The 13948-nt window shown below is 35.6% G+C and overlaps 1 protein-coding gene across 1 annotated transcript in view; it reads right to left on the reverse strand.

Annotated features, from left to right (window-relative positions):
- Positions 1–339: 339 nt before the first annotated feature.
- LOC107293684 (WD repeat-containing protein 7-like) overlaps positions 340–13948 on the reverse strand; it is an 18396-nt gene continuing 4787 nt past the window's right edge. Inside the window, exons 2-4 of the mRNA XM_015822846.1 lie at positions 4583–4700; positions 2551–2700; positions 340–445 (exon numbers count right to left, since the gene is read on the reverse strand). Of these exons, the coding sequence (XP_015678332.1) occupies positions 359–445; positions 2551–2700; positions 4583–4700 (355 nt within the window). The 3' untranslated portion in view covers positions 340–358. The remainder of the gene's footprint in view (positions 446–2550; positions 2701–4582; positions 4701–13948) is intronic.

Here is a 13948-nt window from a genome sequence, read left to right on the forward strand (position 1 = left end):
GAAACAGGGGAAACAAAATAATATCCAAATTTATTTATTACCATTTTCACATTCCTACTGTCACTGAGCGCTGCTTTGTAGAGTGCTTCAAACTCCGATGAAGCCAAATGTTGAGAAACATATAGAGCCTCCTGCTCTTACCCTCATCCTATCCTGAGCTGATGATGGGGAACATATGAAGGGATATGGTAGCTAGGAAATACAAACTGACATTCCCCCCCCCCCCCATGGATTACACAATTAATGTCCTTTAGACAACTTTTCTGGAGCAGAATGTCAAAAGATGGCAACCTCTTGGATACCTGTTGTAAAAACTGTTTACTACTAATTTTGGTACTCACACGTTCCTATTGTGATCTTACCTGCAGATAGCTGGAAAGCACTCTTGCAGTCCCTTCTTCTTGACTAATGAGCCTTCAAGACAATACATGATGATGTCCATTACCTATGGACAACAACAACAAATTATTGTTGAAAATAATTAAATCCTTAGAACAGTATTTTGCAACTGTACTTTGAGGAGCCATAATAAAACATAGGAAAGAAAACTCCATATATCATTACCATATACAGGAATACTGTTACTTAAATAGCAGTAGTAGCATTATAATTCAATATCGTTTGTAAACTGCTCAAATTTCTGTTATTTCAGGATTGTTAAAGAAGGCAGCATTCTGAATCCCAAAAGAAAGTACTTTCCAGTGGAAGACAAAGAGAAGAGGTTTAACAGACCACATCCCATGCGTTATTCCAATCACATGCAGCAAAATTCATACATCAAAGAACTTTCAAGCAGCCTCTTTATTACAAAACTTAAAATATGCAACAGCCAGGATTTTGGAATTTGACTATTACATGCAAAAAGAATGCAAATGTGTTAAAACTGAGATACAAATAGCCTCTATGGATGAAACATAGCACGCATAGAAAGAAAAATATATATATTTGTGATTAGTACCAATGCCCACTGCCTTATGCTAAGTCTGCATCTAGCAGAAATATTCTCTGTGCTGATTATTAGCAGCTCTCTGAGCTTCAGATATAATTTTCAGCTGTAGAGAAACCTGGATTGATTGGTATTCTTCATGAAAAGCACTACTTTAAATTAACCATTCATAATGCTTCATATAGCACTTAAAAATATAATTGGGACGGTGCCATTTTAGATTACAATATCCAATTCCCTGTCTAGTACAAGATTCCAAATGAAAAAATCCCTGACAAATGGATGTCCAACCTCTCTTTGGAGAAGGGGAGAACCTTTTTGGTAATTGATCCATTGTTAGAGCTGATCTTCCTTTTAGAAAGATTTTCCTATTATTCAGTCTGAATCTAACTTCCTATAACTTTACAAGCCTTCAGGTTTTTGAAGAGCAATAGCATGTCCCCACCCAGTTGACTTTTCTGAAGCTAAACATACCCTGGTCCCTCAAGTCTCTCCTCATAAAACTTTGTTTCCAAGATCCATTTCACCCTTGTCCTTTTATGAATCTCTTCCAGTTTGCCTGAATCTTTCTCAAAGTATGATGCCCAGAACATATGCAGCACTCAGGGTGGGTTGTGACCAATACAGAATACAAGGAAACTATTTCTATGACTTGAAAACTATTTTTATTGTGCCTTGTGAATGACCATGTCACACTGTTGACACATATTCAGTCTATGATCAACTACTGCAGGAGACTTCAAACTTGGCCCTTTTATGACTTGTGGACTTCAACTCCCAGTATTCCTCAGCCAGAATTCTGGGAGTTGAAGTCCACAAGTCATAAAAGGGCCAAGTTTGAAGACCCCTGAACTACTGTATATTCTTTTCTTACATAATGTTATCAAGCCAGGTATCCCCTTCCCTATTAATATGTATTTGACTTCTTTTCCCTAGATGATGGACTTTGCAGTTATCGCTATCAAATTTCACTCTATTGCTTTTAGTTTTCTATTATACCTACAGTAGAAATATCATTATATAGTAGTTACCCAATACATTTTGTGCCATTAGGTAAAAATTCCAGTTTTTGCACAAATGTTCTGGTATTTCAAATTTCTACTCAGAGAAATGTTGAGTTAACCCTCTCCCCTACAAAATTGTTTGACTAGATCAGTTACTTGGGCTAGAATGTTTATAGGACACACTAACTTCCTTCCCATGACCCAGTTAAGAATGTTGTGGGAATACCAGCTTTGAGAATAGTTTTACAGCCATGTATTAGAAATCTCCCTTGGCCCTCAATTAATTTGCTAAATGTTGTATGGCACTTTGCCAAATGCTCTAGTGAAATCAAGGTATATTCTGTATGCAACATTCCCACAATCTATTAAGAAAGTCATTCAATCAAATGTTTTAAAAACAATATTAGTCTGGCAAGACTTGCTGACCTTTTGTAAGTACTTAAATCATTTAATGCCTTTGAAATGATTTTGCAATGACAATGATCTGTTGTACCAACAGGTAGGCCAATGCAAAGGCTCTTATCTTCTTCAACACAGGATAAACTCAAACATAAATACCAACTGTTATTAACATGGAAGCATAATAAAATATTGACATACCTCTACAAGGAGATCCACAACATCTGTTGGCATTTTTTCAATAAGGATTTCAATAACCCTCAGAATTTCTCCCTTTGCTCGAGCCAAGGTGGTGGTATGAATATTTTGTTGAGACTGTGTATTAGCCTGAAGAGCAGTGTGCCTGTGTACCTACAAAACAATGGTATTTAAGAGTTGATCTGTAAGTTGCCCAGAGTCTCCTTATAGGGGAGATGGGCGGCATAAAAATTGAACAATAAATAAATAAATATTTAGGGGTAATTGCAAATATTTTCTATTAAAATTTCATGGGTTCACAATCAAAAGTAGAACTGATGAAGCATTAGGGCTTTGTTTATTACTCTGCTTTTGGCATGTATACATGGCCCCAGTTTGTTAACTTTATTCAGTGCTACAACTATACATCTTAATAAGTTACTGTTGCAAATGAGCCCAAATACATATTCATTTAGTGTGGTGCAGATTGTTGTTCCACGTTTTAATTAGAACATATATACTTAGGAGTATTGGTAATTAATTCATCATAACTTGTGAATTATGAAGCTCTAATTTGCAATACAAATGTCAGGCGTGAAAAATCAGGTCTACACATGAAGGTTCAATTAACTGTTTTATTGCTAAACAGCTTGTGAATAGAATCTTCTCAACTGATGGTCAGGGCATGCTAAGAGTTAGATAAGGGTCAACAGCATTCAAGGGGAATTGGATTTAATTTCTTGTAGCTACGTAATGATTCTAGGCTGATCCTTCTCTTCACTCCACTCCCAGGTTCTGCCATTCCGTTTCCTACTACATACCCTCAAAGAATTTTTACAAGATTAATCATTTATATTCTGCATAATCTAATTGGGCAAATGGGCTCATTCTAGGGGCATTGCAGTGAATTAGGCCAAATATATACTATCACTATATCAAGATTATACTATCACTATAGATTACAAAATATTTTGTCCTCTTCAAGTCTTCTAATGAACACCTTTTTATATTTGCACTGACATGGGGTAATTACCTACATTTATTTGGTTAATATATTACAAAAATGAATAAAATGATTGAAAGAATAAAGATGCTAGAACAATATATTAATATATATTATATTGTTGTCTTGAGTATTGGGAAGCAGACTAACTTAATTCTCCATTACGGACCATTTATTTAGTCCTAGGAACAGTAATAAGAGGTAATAGGAATCTATCTTGCTTCCTAGTTACATAGCTTCACTCTAGATTTGTTGCTTAATTTTACTAAAAAGTGACAAAAATATTATGTAAAATATGGTAGTATTCCATTTTCATCTATCGTTGGCAATGTGTTAATAATCTAGAGCCTCAGAGACCCTAATAAATATGTACATATATTTGTTTTGTGTATATAAAGCCTGACTGAAGCATTGCTTTTCTCCTCTTTTCTCCTTCAAAAAAAATTGCATACAGGTAGTCGTCAACTTGCAACAGTTCATTTAGTGACCATTCAAATTACAAGGGCACTGAAAAAGTGACTTATGACCATTTTTCACACTTACAACCATTGCAGAATTCCCATCACCACGATAAAAATTCAGATGTTTGGCAACTGGTTGATATTTAAGATGGCTGCAATGTCCCGGGGTCATATGATCACTTTTTGGGACCTTCCGACAAGCAAAGTCAATGGGGAAGCCAGTTTCATTTAACAACCACGTTACTAACTTAACAAATGCAATGATTCACTTAACAACCGTGGCAAGAAAAGTTGTAAAATGAGGCAAACACACTTAACCAATGTTTCACTTAGCAACGTGAATTTTGGGCTCAATTGTGACTTGAGGACTACCTGTGCTTTGTGCAGAGGCCATGCAATTGTGAGATATCACAATACGAAACCTCTTGCATGCACTCTGTATGCATAGATGCAAATTCAGACATATATGGAATCAAGCCATTTTGAAATGAGGGAAAAAAAGTAAACAGATGCTCAAATGTTTCTTGTTGCTAAACAATGAAGGCATTGTTCCTCCTGCAGTGAGGCACATGTGCAAAGGTCTTCTGCTTACCTCCTTGGCAATAGTAGTGATGAAAGCGGGTGGTCTGGCCGTGGCAATGAGGGAGAGAGCGTGTCGTGCAGAGCGGGCGGAGTCCGCTGCTGGACTCAGAGGCAGCCCCATTTTGATGCTAATCAGAGATCAGACAAAGAAGGAAGGGTGTGGGGGGGAGGAAGAAAAGAAGCATTAGAAATATAGACTGAAAAGATTAGACACAGCTTATAATGTCAGTTCAAGGTCAACGGGAGCACTCAAACAGTTAGAATATAATGGACTTCCAACAATGAGCAGTGATTAGAAGTCAGGGTGTTCTAGCAACTAATACAAAATCAAATAATTAACCGTGAAGATTGAAAACAGTATGTGCATCTGTCCAAAGTGTTAAAAAGGCCTTGTTAACAAATTATCTAGCTGTAGCACTGAATACATATCAAGAACCAAGATCAACACAAATATATACTGCCATGCCAAAACAACAGCCACACATTTATATCTAAGCTAAAGTTTAAGAGACAGTATGTACATAACCCTGCTGTTATTGCTATACCAGTCAAATAATCATATTTTTGGAATAGCTGACATTGGAACTACTGATTTCAGTATGGTCATCCTCTTTCCAAGTGCAGTTTTTTTTTTTAAAGTGTGCCTTTGTAGCAAATACAGTCCTTAGATCTGAAATCACTTACAGTACATTGCTGGGAGAAATAAAAGACAGAACAACTGCTTCTTTCTCACATGTCCAATGTGTTTACTCTTACATACTAAGAAGCAGGAAACAGAAAATTTGCAACTCTGATCAAATTCAAATACTTCAATAGTAACGTATCAGAACCGTTATTCTATTGGCTATGCAGTCATTAGCACTGCATTTGACCCTGTGGATGACTTTATGTAGGTCTTTCCAAGGGGGTGCATTAGCCTGGAAGCCAATAGCTAACATGGTAGGTGTAAAGAGCATTAAAAAAAAAGATTCTAGTTTTTCCTCCATTGTGATCTGAGGGTACTAGAGTGTAGGTGTAAACCCATCCTCCCAGTCTCCAGTGAGTTTGTTCAAGGTACTCTTTTTCTTTTACTGTTTGATTTTTCAAACAATAGTCTGTTCCCCTTCACACAGGAGGCCTGAGAGTTGATCAGCCAAGCAGGAGCGGGAAGGACTCCCCAGACAGCAGCCACAATATACATATATTGTGAGTTAGGGCCACATCTTAGGGACTTCCAGTGTTAATTAGCATATTCCAGCAAATAATAATTGAAGGAGAACTTTGATCATGGGAACATTATTTGTTGGTGGAAGGAACCTCATATATGAGTCTCACTTTTAAAAACAAATATCAAACTAAGAAAATACTAAAGAAAAGGAAAATACAGGAGATCAGCAGACTGAGCCTGAGGGAGGGGTCAAATGTGTCATCAGTCTCAAGTCCCTTCCCACCTACAAGAGATCTAAGTCCAGCCCACCTTGAATTCCATTGACTCTTATCTACCCCCAATTTTCTTTGAACCTGAGTAGTTTAGATTATTGTAGAGAGCTTTAGCATACAATAAATCTACATTTTTTTTCTGAACTACCTGGACTCCTGGTTTTTTGTGCTAGACAGGAAAGGTAAGTTAGAGTTTTCATAAATAAGAATAATAGATAGAACTGTCTTTTTTACTTGGATATTTCAAAATTTCCGATGCCCATCACTGTCTTATTGATCAGTAATACCTACAGGTAGTCCTCATTTATTGATCATTTGCTCAGTGTCTGAAGTTACCATGGCCTATATAAGGAGGCTTACTGTCAGTCCTCAAAGTTGCAGCTGTTGCAACATCCCTGCAGACACACAATCACGATTCTAGCACTTGGCAACCAATGTGCAGTACATTTACAAATGATCACAGTGACCCTCCGTCATGCAATTGACATGTGCAACCTTTGCAGCAGCTTCCACAAAGCAAAATCAATGGGGAAGCTGGCAGGAAGTTGCAAGTCACCGTCATGTGACAATACCCTTAACAACTTGTGGCGATTTGCTTCACGACCACAGGCAGAACTGACAAATGGCCATCATACGAATCAGTCCATTTTCCCAATCAAACACGTACTATAACTTTTAAAACTTTTAACATTTTTAAATTTCTTTTCAGAATTTGAGTTTATGTGAATATTTTCTTACCATTAGAGATGAGCTCCGTAATGCTAGATATGGACAAATTTTGAGAGGCAGAGCGGAGGTGGGTGGATGTTGGGCAGAAACACCAGAAAGAAGCAATTAATTTAAAATACAATCTCCTTCATGTACCTTTCTCGTGTTTTATGACTTTCACAGCTTAAAAAAAAAATCAGAATGTGTTCTTTTCCTTTCCTCCTCCCTCTTCCTGATGGGAAGGCATAGATTTTTTCTGAAAGCAACAGGCTCCTTATTAATTCATTAATGACACTCTCTAGTGTTAGTATGTGGCCAGAGATTAGCCCCCTCCTGTAGCTGAGCCAGCTGGTCTATCAGAGCAAGAAGTTCGCATGAAGGAGCAGGCACACTGCCCTGAGACTGTGGGCCAAATTAAAAGCAGATGCAAAGCTAATATGAACAAGGGATTGTTGAGTTGGTCCCTACAGTCGGATTTTTATTGAGGGATTTTACTCCTCTCCATGGTCAATACAAAGAGCACCTTCCACACAGGCAAGGTAGTTGTTATGCAGGGAACCTGCTGATGGTAAAGTAATAAATGTCACTGTAGCTTGTATGTATGGATTTGGGCAAGGGGACAATAGTAGAACATCTGCTGCGCATAGAGAGAACTCAGGTCTGTCAAAGGGATCAGAGAGCAGCTGAGAAGGCCTCATCTGCAGAAGGAAAGCAAAAAGCAAAAGCAAACCAAAAACCGGAAGAGTCAAAAAAGAGGACTGTGGGCTAGAGGTGCAAATAAATTGACCAGAGATAGGACAGTTTTCTTATATTTATGGGGTATTTTTTATTTATTTATTTATTTATTTATTTATATTTATTTATTTATATCTAATCATTTCTTATTTTTATAAATAATTCAAGGTGGCAGACACACACAATACTCCTCTTCTTTTCCCCACAACCACAAACCTCTGAGGTAAGTTGGGCTGGGAGAGAGTGACTGGTCCAAAGTCATCCAGCCTGAGGCAGGACTAGAACTCACCATCTCCTGGCTTCTAGCCTGGTGCCTTAACCGCTAGAGCAAGGGTGTCAAACTCAATCGCGTCACGTGACGTAGTGTGACATATTGCGATGTTTTTGGCCTTTGCAGAGCCAAAACAACCAGTGGGTGTGGCCTGCACATGGTGCATCTGGACCATGGGCCGCCAGTTTGACACCCCTGCGCTAGAGAAAACTGGCTCTCAAACATCACTGTTTCATTGGAGCAGTTACTCTCAACTGTTGATGGTACTAGAGAGTATGTCACTGTGGTGATTTCTGTTTATACAAGTGATACTAAACAGATGATATGGAGTGTTGCAAAATACTCAGTTTTCATCATGATGCCATAATGCAAATACCGTGAAGCACCACAGGTGTTTGGTCTGTTCAAGTCAAAAGTCTGCTGTGTCATAATCTGGTAAATTAAGGTTTCATATTATGAATCTGTTTCAGTTATATAAATGTTATTTCCCCAAAGTTTTCAGTTATATAAATGTTATTTCCCCAAAAATATTCTATAGCAAACTCAAATACACTATCTAAATGCAATATTTATCGATAAAGGGTTCAGATTTCTTAGAAATTTTCACCTTTATTTTTTATAATTTTATTTTGCTAAACTAAGTAAGAAAACAAACACATAAAAATCATCACAATAAAAGACTTGAAAATGAGATTATAAACAGAATGACTTCTTTGGTTATATTTTTTTCTGTTCAAATGTTGGCAAAAACCTCACATCAAACATCTGTTGTGGAAAATCAGGTGTAAATTTTACCTTTGAATGTTATATTACAATTCTTTTAACTAATCCCCTGACCCCTTTCCCCCCCAAAAAATCCCACTCCACTATTTAATAACTTGATTGGTTACAAACACTAGAGATGTAGTATTTTTATGAATATAGAAGAATATATAGCTCTGTATACATAGCAATTGATCTGGGGTCATATTAATAATCCTATCAACCCAAAATACAACAATAATAAGACAAGACCAAACTATGTGAGTTAATGTTTCAATTCTTGAGTTAATCATCAAGGAGCTAATAAACTAACTCTTAATAAATATTTCCTAGGATGTCTAATGCACATGAACTAAAATGCTATGTTGTATTAACCTCATTTTAGGATCCTACTGTATGGAGATTAAAATGACCCCCTATTGGTCTACCAGGATGGTACATTCAGGACTTTTTACTTGTTACTGTGTGAAATCGCTTCTTTTGCCCCAGAACAATGGATAAACTCTTGGCAACTTTAAAGAAGTTGACCATATTATAGTTACAAAATTGTTACAGCCGGTAGCTTTATCAAAAGGCTGCATCTTTGAAAAAAGATAGCCAGTAGCAATTATACCACTAATTTAAAAAAAAAAAGATGTGAAAAGGAGACACCAAGAAAGATGATATTGTTAAAAAAAGGAAATAAAGAAAAAATTGAGCCCTTGAAACGAGCCTTTGTTTTGTTTTTGGGATAAATAACCTGCTGATAAACAGGAAAATTGGCAGCATTTAATTTCCAATATTCCATTAAGTTGGAAGGAGTAACACGGCATGGCAAGCATGCAGAGAATGGTTTCTGGTTTTTTCCCCAACTTTTTACCAGTCACAACCCTATGAGGTACATGTACTGTCTTCTATAATAAAACGACAACTCATATTTATGTTTGTGTTTATGTGTGTATTTCTGTTCTTTCCTTTTACATTTAGGTAGGAATATGCATTGGGGAGCATGTATGAAACCTAACACGATTAGAAGGGAAGAAAACTAAGAATGGATGAGTCAACAGCACTGTGAATCACTACCCAACTGACTATTATATAGAGATGTTCTGGGGGGAGTTTTTCTACATGATTTTCTACATGGCCTTGGATGAATCTGGCCCATTGCTCTTTCTTTCATTAGCTTCTCCCACCACACCAAATTTTATCCATTCTTTTCAGATTCTGGAAAGGGTTAGTAAACAGAAGTACTGCAAGCATACGAGTCACTAGAGGTACCATGTTGCTTACCATTTCTTTCAAATATTGTCAATCTCTCAAAAGGAAGGAAGAGAGGGAGGGAGGCGGGAAGGAAGGACAGGAAGAAAGAGGAAGGGTGGGTGGAAGGGAGGAAGGAAGGGAAAATATATATTAGTTCTTGAATTATGGACATAATTCTCAAATGGAAAGCTCATTATGAATTGATAAAATTCTAAAATAATTCTCATACAATTTGTAAAGTTTCCATGGTAGTATTCAGACATACAATATTGAAATTTGCATATATTTTACTGCTCTACTATTAGAGTGGGGAGAAGGGCGGCATATAAGTCTAATAAATAAATAAATAAATAAATAACTCACTTAAGTTTCTATGAGAAAAATCATGGATTTTCCTCACAATCCTTTCATTCCCATTTGAAAATACTATAGTTTGATTTAACTCCAAGTGACTGATTTTTCTTTGGTTAGGCAATCACAGAAGCATATAACTATTAGAATTCTACATTTCCTAAATCTAGGCTTCCAGTTTTTTTCTCATATTCAGGTACATTTCCATATTATCAGAGTCTTGCACATTCCTGGCTTTAATTGGTTATTTTAAGGTGAAAATGGAAAAATTCCTGCATTCACAAAGCTCTCTTAAAAGAAAACAGGAGCAACACAGAAATAATACTGGCAAAAATTCCTTAGGTTAAACCAAATATCTAAATTAATAAATACATTTTATTGTTTAATTACACAGCAGTGCATTAGATAAACTGTATCCAAGTAAACTGAATTAAGCTGCAATTTATAACTGGAAATTATGGGTCAGGATGATTTCTATAATCTCTTTAAGCATAGAATCAAAGCTGAATTAATACTAGTTAAATACTCTTAATTCTCCAGTGCAGTTAACTTAACAAATTTCCCATAGTTTAACCTTTTGGGGAGGAAGTCGAGGTGGGGTGGAAGTGGAAATGGACGAGATGGCAAGAAGAAAGAACTGCCAAGGTGAAAATAAGAAATTCAAAGATCCGCACACTATAGCTTAGCAATGTATTTTATTCAACACGTGCACACACACACACACACACACACACGGACATACCAAACGCACAAAAAGATAAACACTGCATGTGTTTTCCTTTGTCAATAAATGTGAAGTGATTTTTTTTTCCCCACTCCGCCTCGGAACCGCACGCTCGACATAAAAGCTCCTTTATAAACCATGCTTAACATCACAGACAGAAGTGAGGCAGCTGTGCGCTGTTATTGTGTGCACGGTAAATCAGGCACAAAAAAGGGGCAGCCCAGCAGGGCATCAGGAGGGTAAGATGGACACTTAACCCCCTGTACACATTGTTGCTCCATTTCTTTCCCTCTTAAGTCCCTCTGCAGTCAGTACAGTACCTGTCACGGATGTAACAGGCCATTTTCAATCTAAATCTTGTTATGGATTAATAAGCAAACACTTTCTCGCTTATTATGCAATTTATCATGATGAAAATTGCATTGGTCTCCTCAAGGCTACATGCTGATACATTCATTTATTCAGCAGCTCTGTATACAGAGAGCAATACTAATCTTTATGACAGCTAGAGGTATATCAGGCAGCCTAAAATAGCATCTTGAAAAACTATATTTTGTCTTTTATGGAAGCTCTGTTCAAAACAGACACCTACATGCACACAAGCCTTAGCTCTTCCCTAAGGAGACAAAAATATTTTACTTCGGCAATACCCAGCTTGGTAGTAATAACATACACTTATTTCCCATTTCACTGAAACCAGAAATTAAATACTGATAAGATGCCTTACAATGTATCCTTGCCTGATGTCAGCATCCTTTGAGGATTTCAGACAATGACCAAGTTCGTTTAAGAAAGGTAGCTAGAATGTTCAACAACAACAACAACACAAGAATAATGCAATATAAAGCAACACCATTGTTGAATTGGAGAAAATAATCTGTTCTCATTGTTTTGGGAACGGCACATATGTCCTATATATATAAAGCGGGTAATGTACTAAAAGGATCACATCTAGGAATCACAATTTCTGCCAATCAAAATTTAAAACCTGTATTTTCATTTGAGTTCATGTAACTTCAACGTCATATAAAAACATATGTTCATATAAACTTATGTTGAGGCTATGACTCTTTGAAGAAAACAATTGGAAAACTTTGATTTGCCCTCAATTAACAGAGACTTAAGAGCTATTTTACAAACTTTAAAAATCTGATAAGAAAAAAGTATATTAAATGAGTCAGATGAAAAATGACTGAAGACATATTAATAAATCCTTTTTTAAATCATAACAAACTTAGTTACTTTACGTGATGGGACATCATCATTATCAAACAAGCTTTAGAATATGATTTTTAAGCAAGTGTTGCACAGATAAAAAAAAATAATTCTTGTCCTAGGGATGATGTTCTAGTCTCTTTTTTCCCCCCTAAATAAGTAATATCAAATGGTAACACTCTACAAGATCCAGGCAATAATCTTCAATTTTACATTGGCTCACTCAAAATGTTTATAATGACCTTAATGATTTCTACTTTTGTGACCCTTCTAAATTTATTTTTAACACTGCATTTTTAATGCATGATTTCCTGTTTTGTGATTCTGAGCATACACTAAGAATCAGGGTAGAATGTTTACATATAATTAATTTTAATGAGCAACATCATTATACTATATGTTAAATAATTCAGGAAAGGGACAAAGAATCAAATGAGATAAGCTATATATGTTGTCTATGTTGCCAAAAACTTGGAAAACTCTTAAGAGAAAGAAGCTTAACACTGAACATCAGGACTTGAATCCATTTTTGGAAGACAATGGAGAAAACACAATAAAAAATCCACTTGAGGTTTTAGAACATTTTCTGATATTTTAGAACAGATTGAAGAAATTTGGTAACATTCAAAATTGTGTTTTATTAGATACAAGTATCTAAAGATGTGGCAACCTTAGTTGTGTAGGAATGAGAGGAAAAGAAATAAAGCTTAGCATATCACTTTGTCCTCCCTAATTCCCTAGAGGGAAATATTAATTTTAAAATACAAAATACATTTAAACGTTATATTTTATTGTGTCTTTTATCTAGCAAAGTAAAAATTGACCAGGAATTTTATATTTATTAGTCAAGAATTAAGCATTCAGATAATTTAGAATTAAGCACTCAGAGAACAATAATTTTAAAAGGTTTTTATAACCATCACCAAGGAAAGGATTTTTCATAGGATGTGAGGATATGAGCAGAAGGACAATGATTAATTCTTCCTTCCTCCAGAAAGCAGGAAGATATTTAAGCAAAAATATAATTTTTGCACGATTAGGCTGAAAACTCTGTGGAATGGCTTGGTTCATCTAATTGTTGTGATAACTGTACAAAGATATTTTTATATCTTTGTCTATGAAAAAATATTTTTTGTTTCTTTTGAATTCATAGTTTTATTGATTTTTCTTTTCAAGAATTTATCATTTTTTAGATTTGCCTATTTATCAGACACTTCATGCTTACATGAAATGATACTGAAATACTTTATATACATGGACCAGGATAATTTTTACTAGTTTTTAAAATCCTCTGATTAAGTTCTAGAATTAGACATAATGCATATTTAATTTTTTGGTTGCATTAAGCATATGTTAAATGAAAAAAAAAGTTATCTAGATATGATTTTACAATAGTAAGAAAACACATTCACATGGATACATGCAATTATGCCAGATTGTTGAAAAATTAAAACCATGAAACATGTGAATGTCTTCAACTGTTATTGTAAATAGATTCTTCTTCTTATCATACTTTTTCTGAATTAAAAAATCCTGCTATAAGCTTTTTAAAAATAATTATAATTCATAATGGCATCTACCTTTAGTCTATACAAGAAGAATGTTATGCCAAGTTAATAATTTTGGAAACAGAGTTTTGATCATGTTTTATGATTATATACAATGTGCTATCACAGTAATAAAGTAGAGAGTAATGATAGAGCATGACCCGTTTCATACATCCAATATACTCTCCATATATAAAATTGATTGTGTTTAACTTTCCTGCAAATTGTACATACCATGTTTCCCCGAAAAAAAACTCAGAACCACTGAACTATATTTTTCAAAGATCCTGGAGCACAGGGGAACTACCAGAGGACTGGAAAAGAGCTGATGTAGTTCCCATCTTCAAAAAAGGAAAAAAAATAGACCCAGGAAATTACAGACCTATCAGCCTGACCTCAATACCC

This window comes from Protobothrops mucrosquamatus, unplaced genomic scaffold (assembly GCF_001527695.2).
Source record: "Protobothrops mucrosquamatus isolate PMUCROS unplaced genomic scaffold, P.Mucros_1.0 scaffold1697, whole genome shotgun sequence".
Taxonomy (NCBI): domain Eukaryota; kingdom Metazoa; phylum Chordata; class Lepidosauria; order Squamata; family Viperidae; genus Protobothrops; species Protobothrops mucrosquamatus.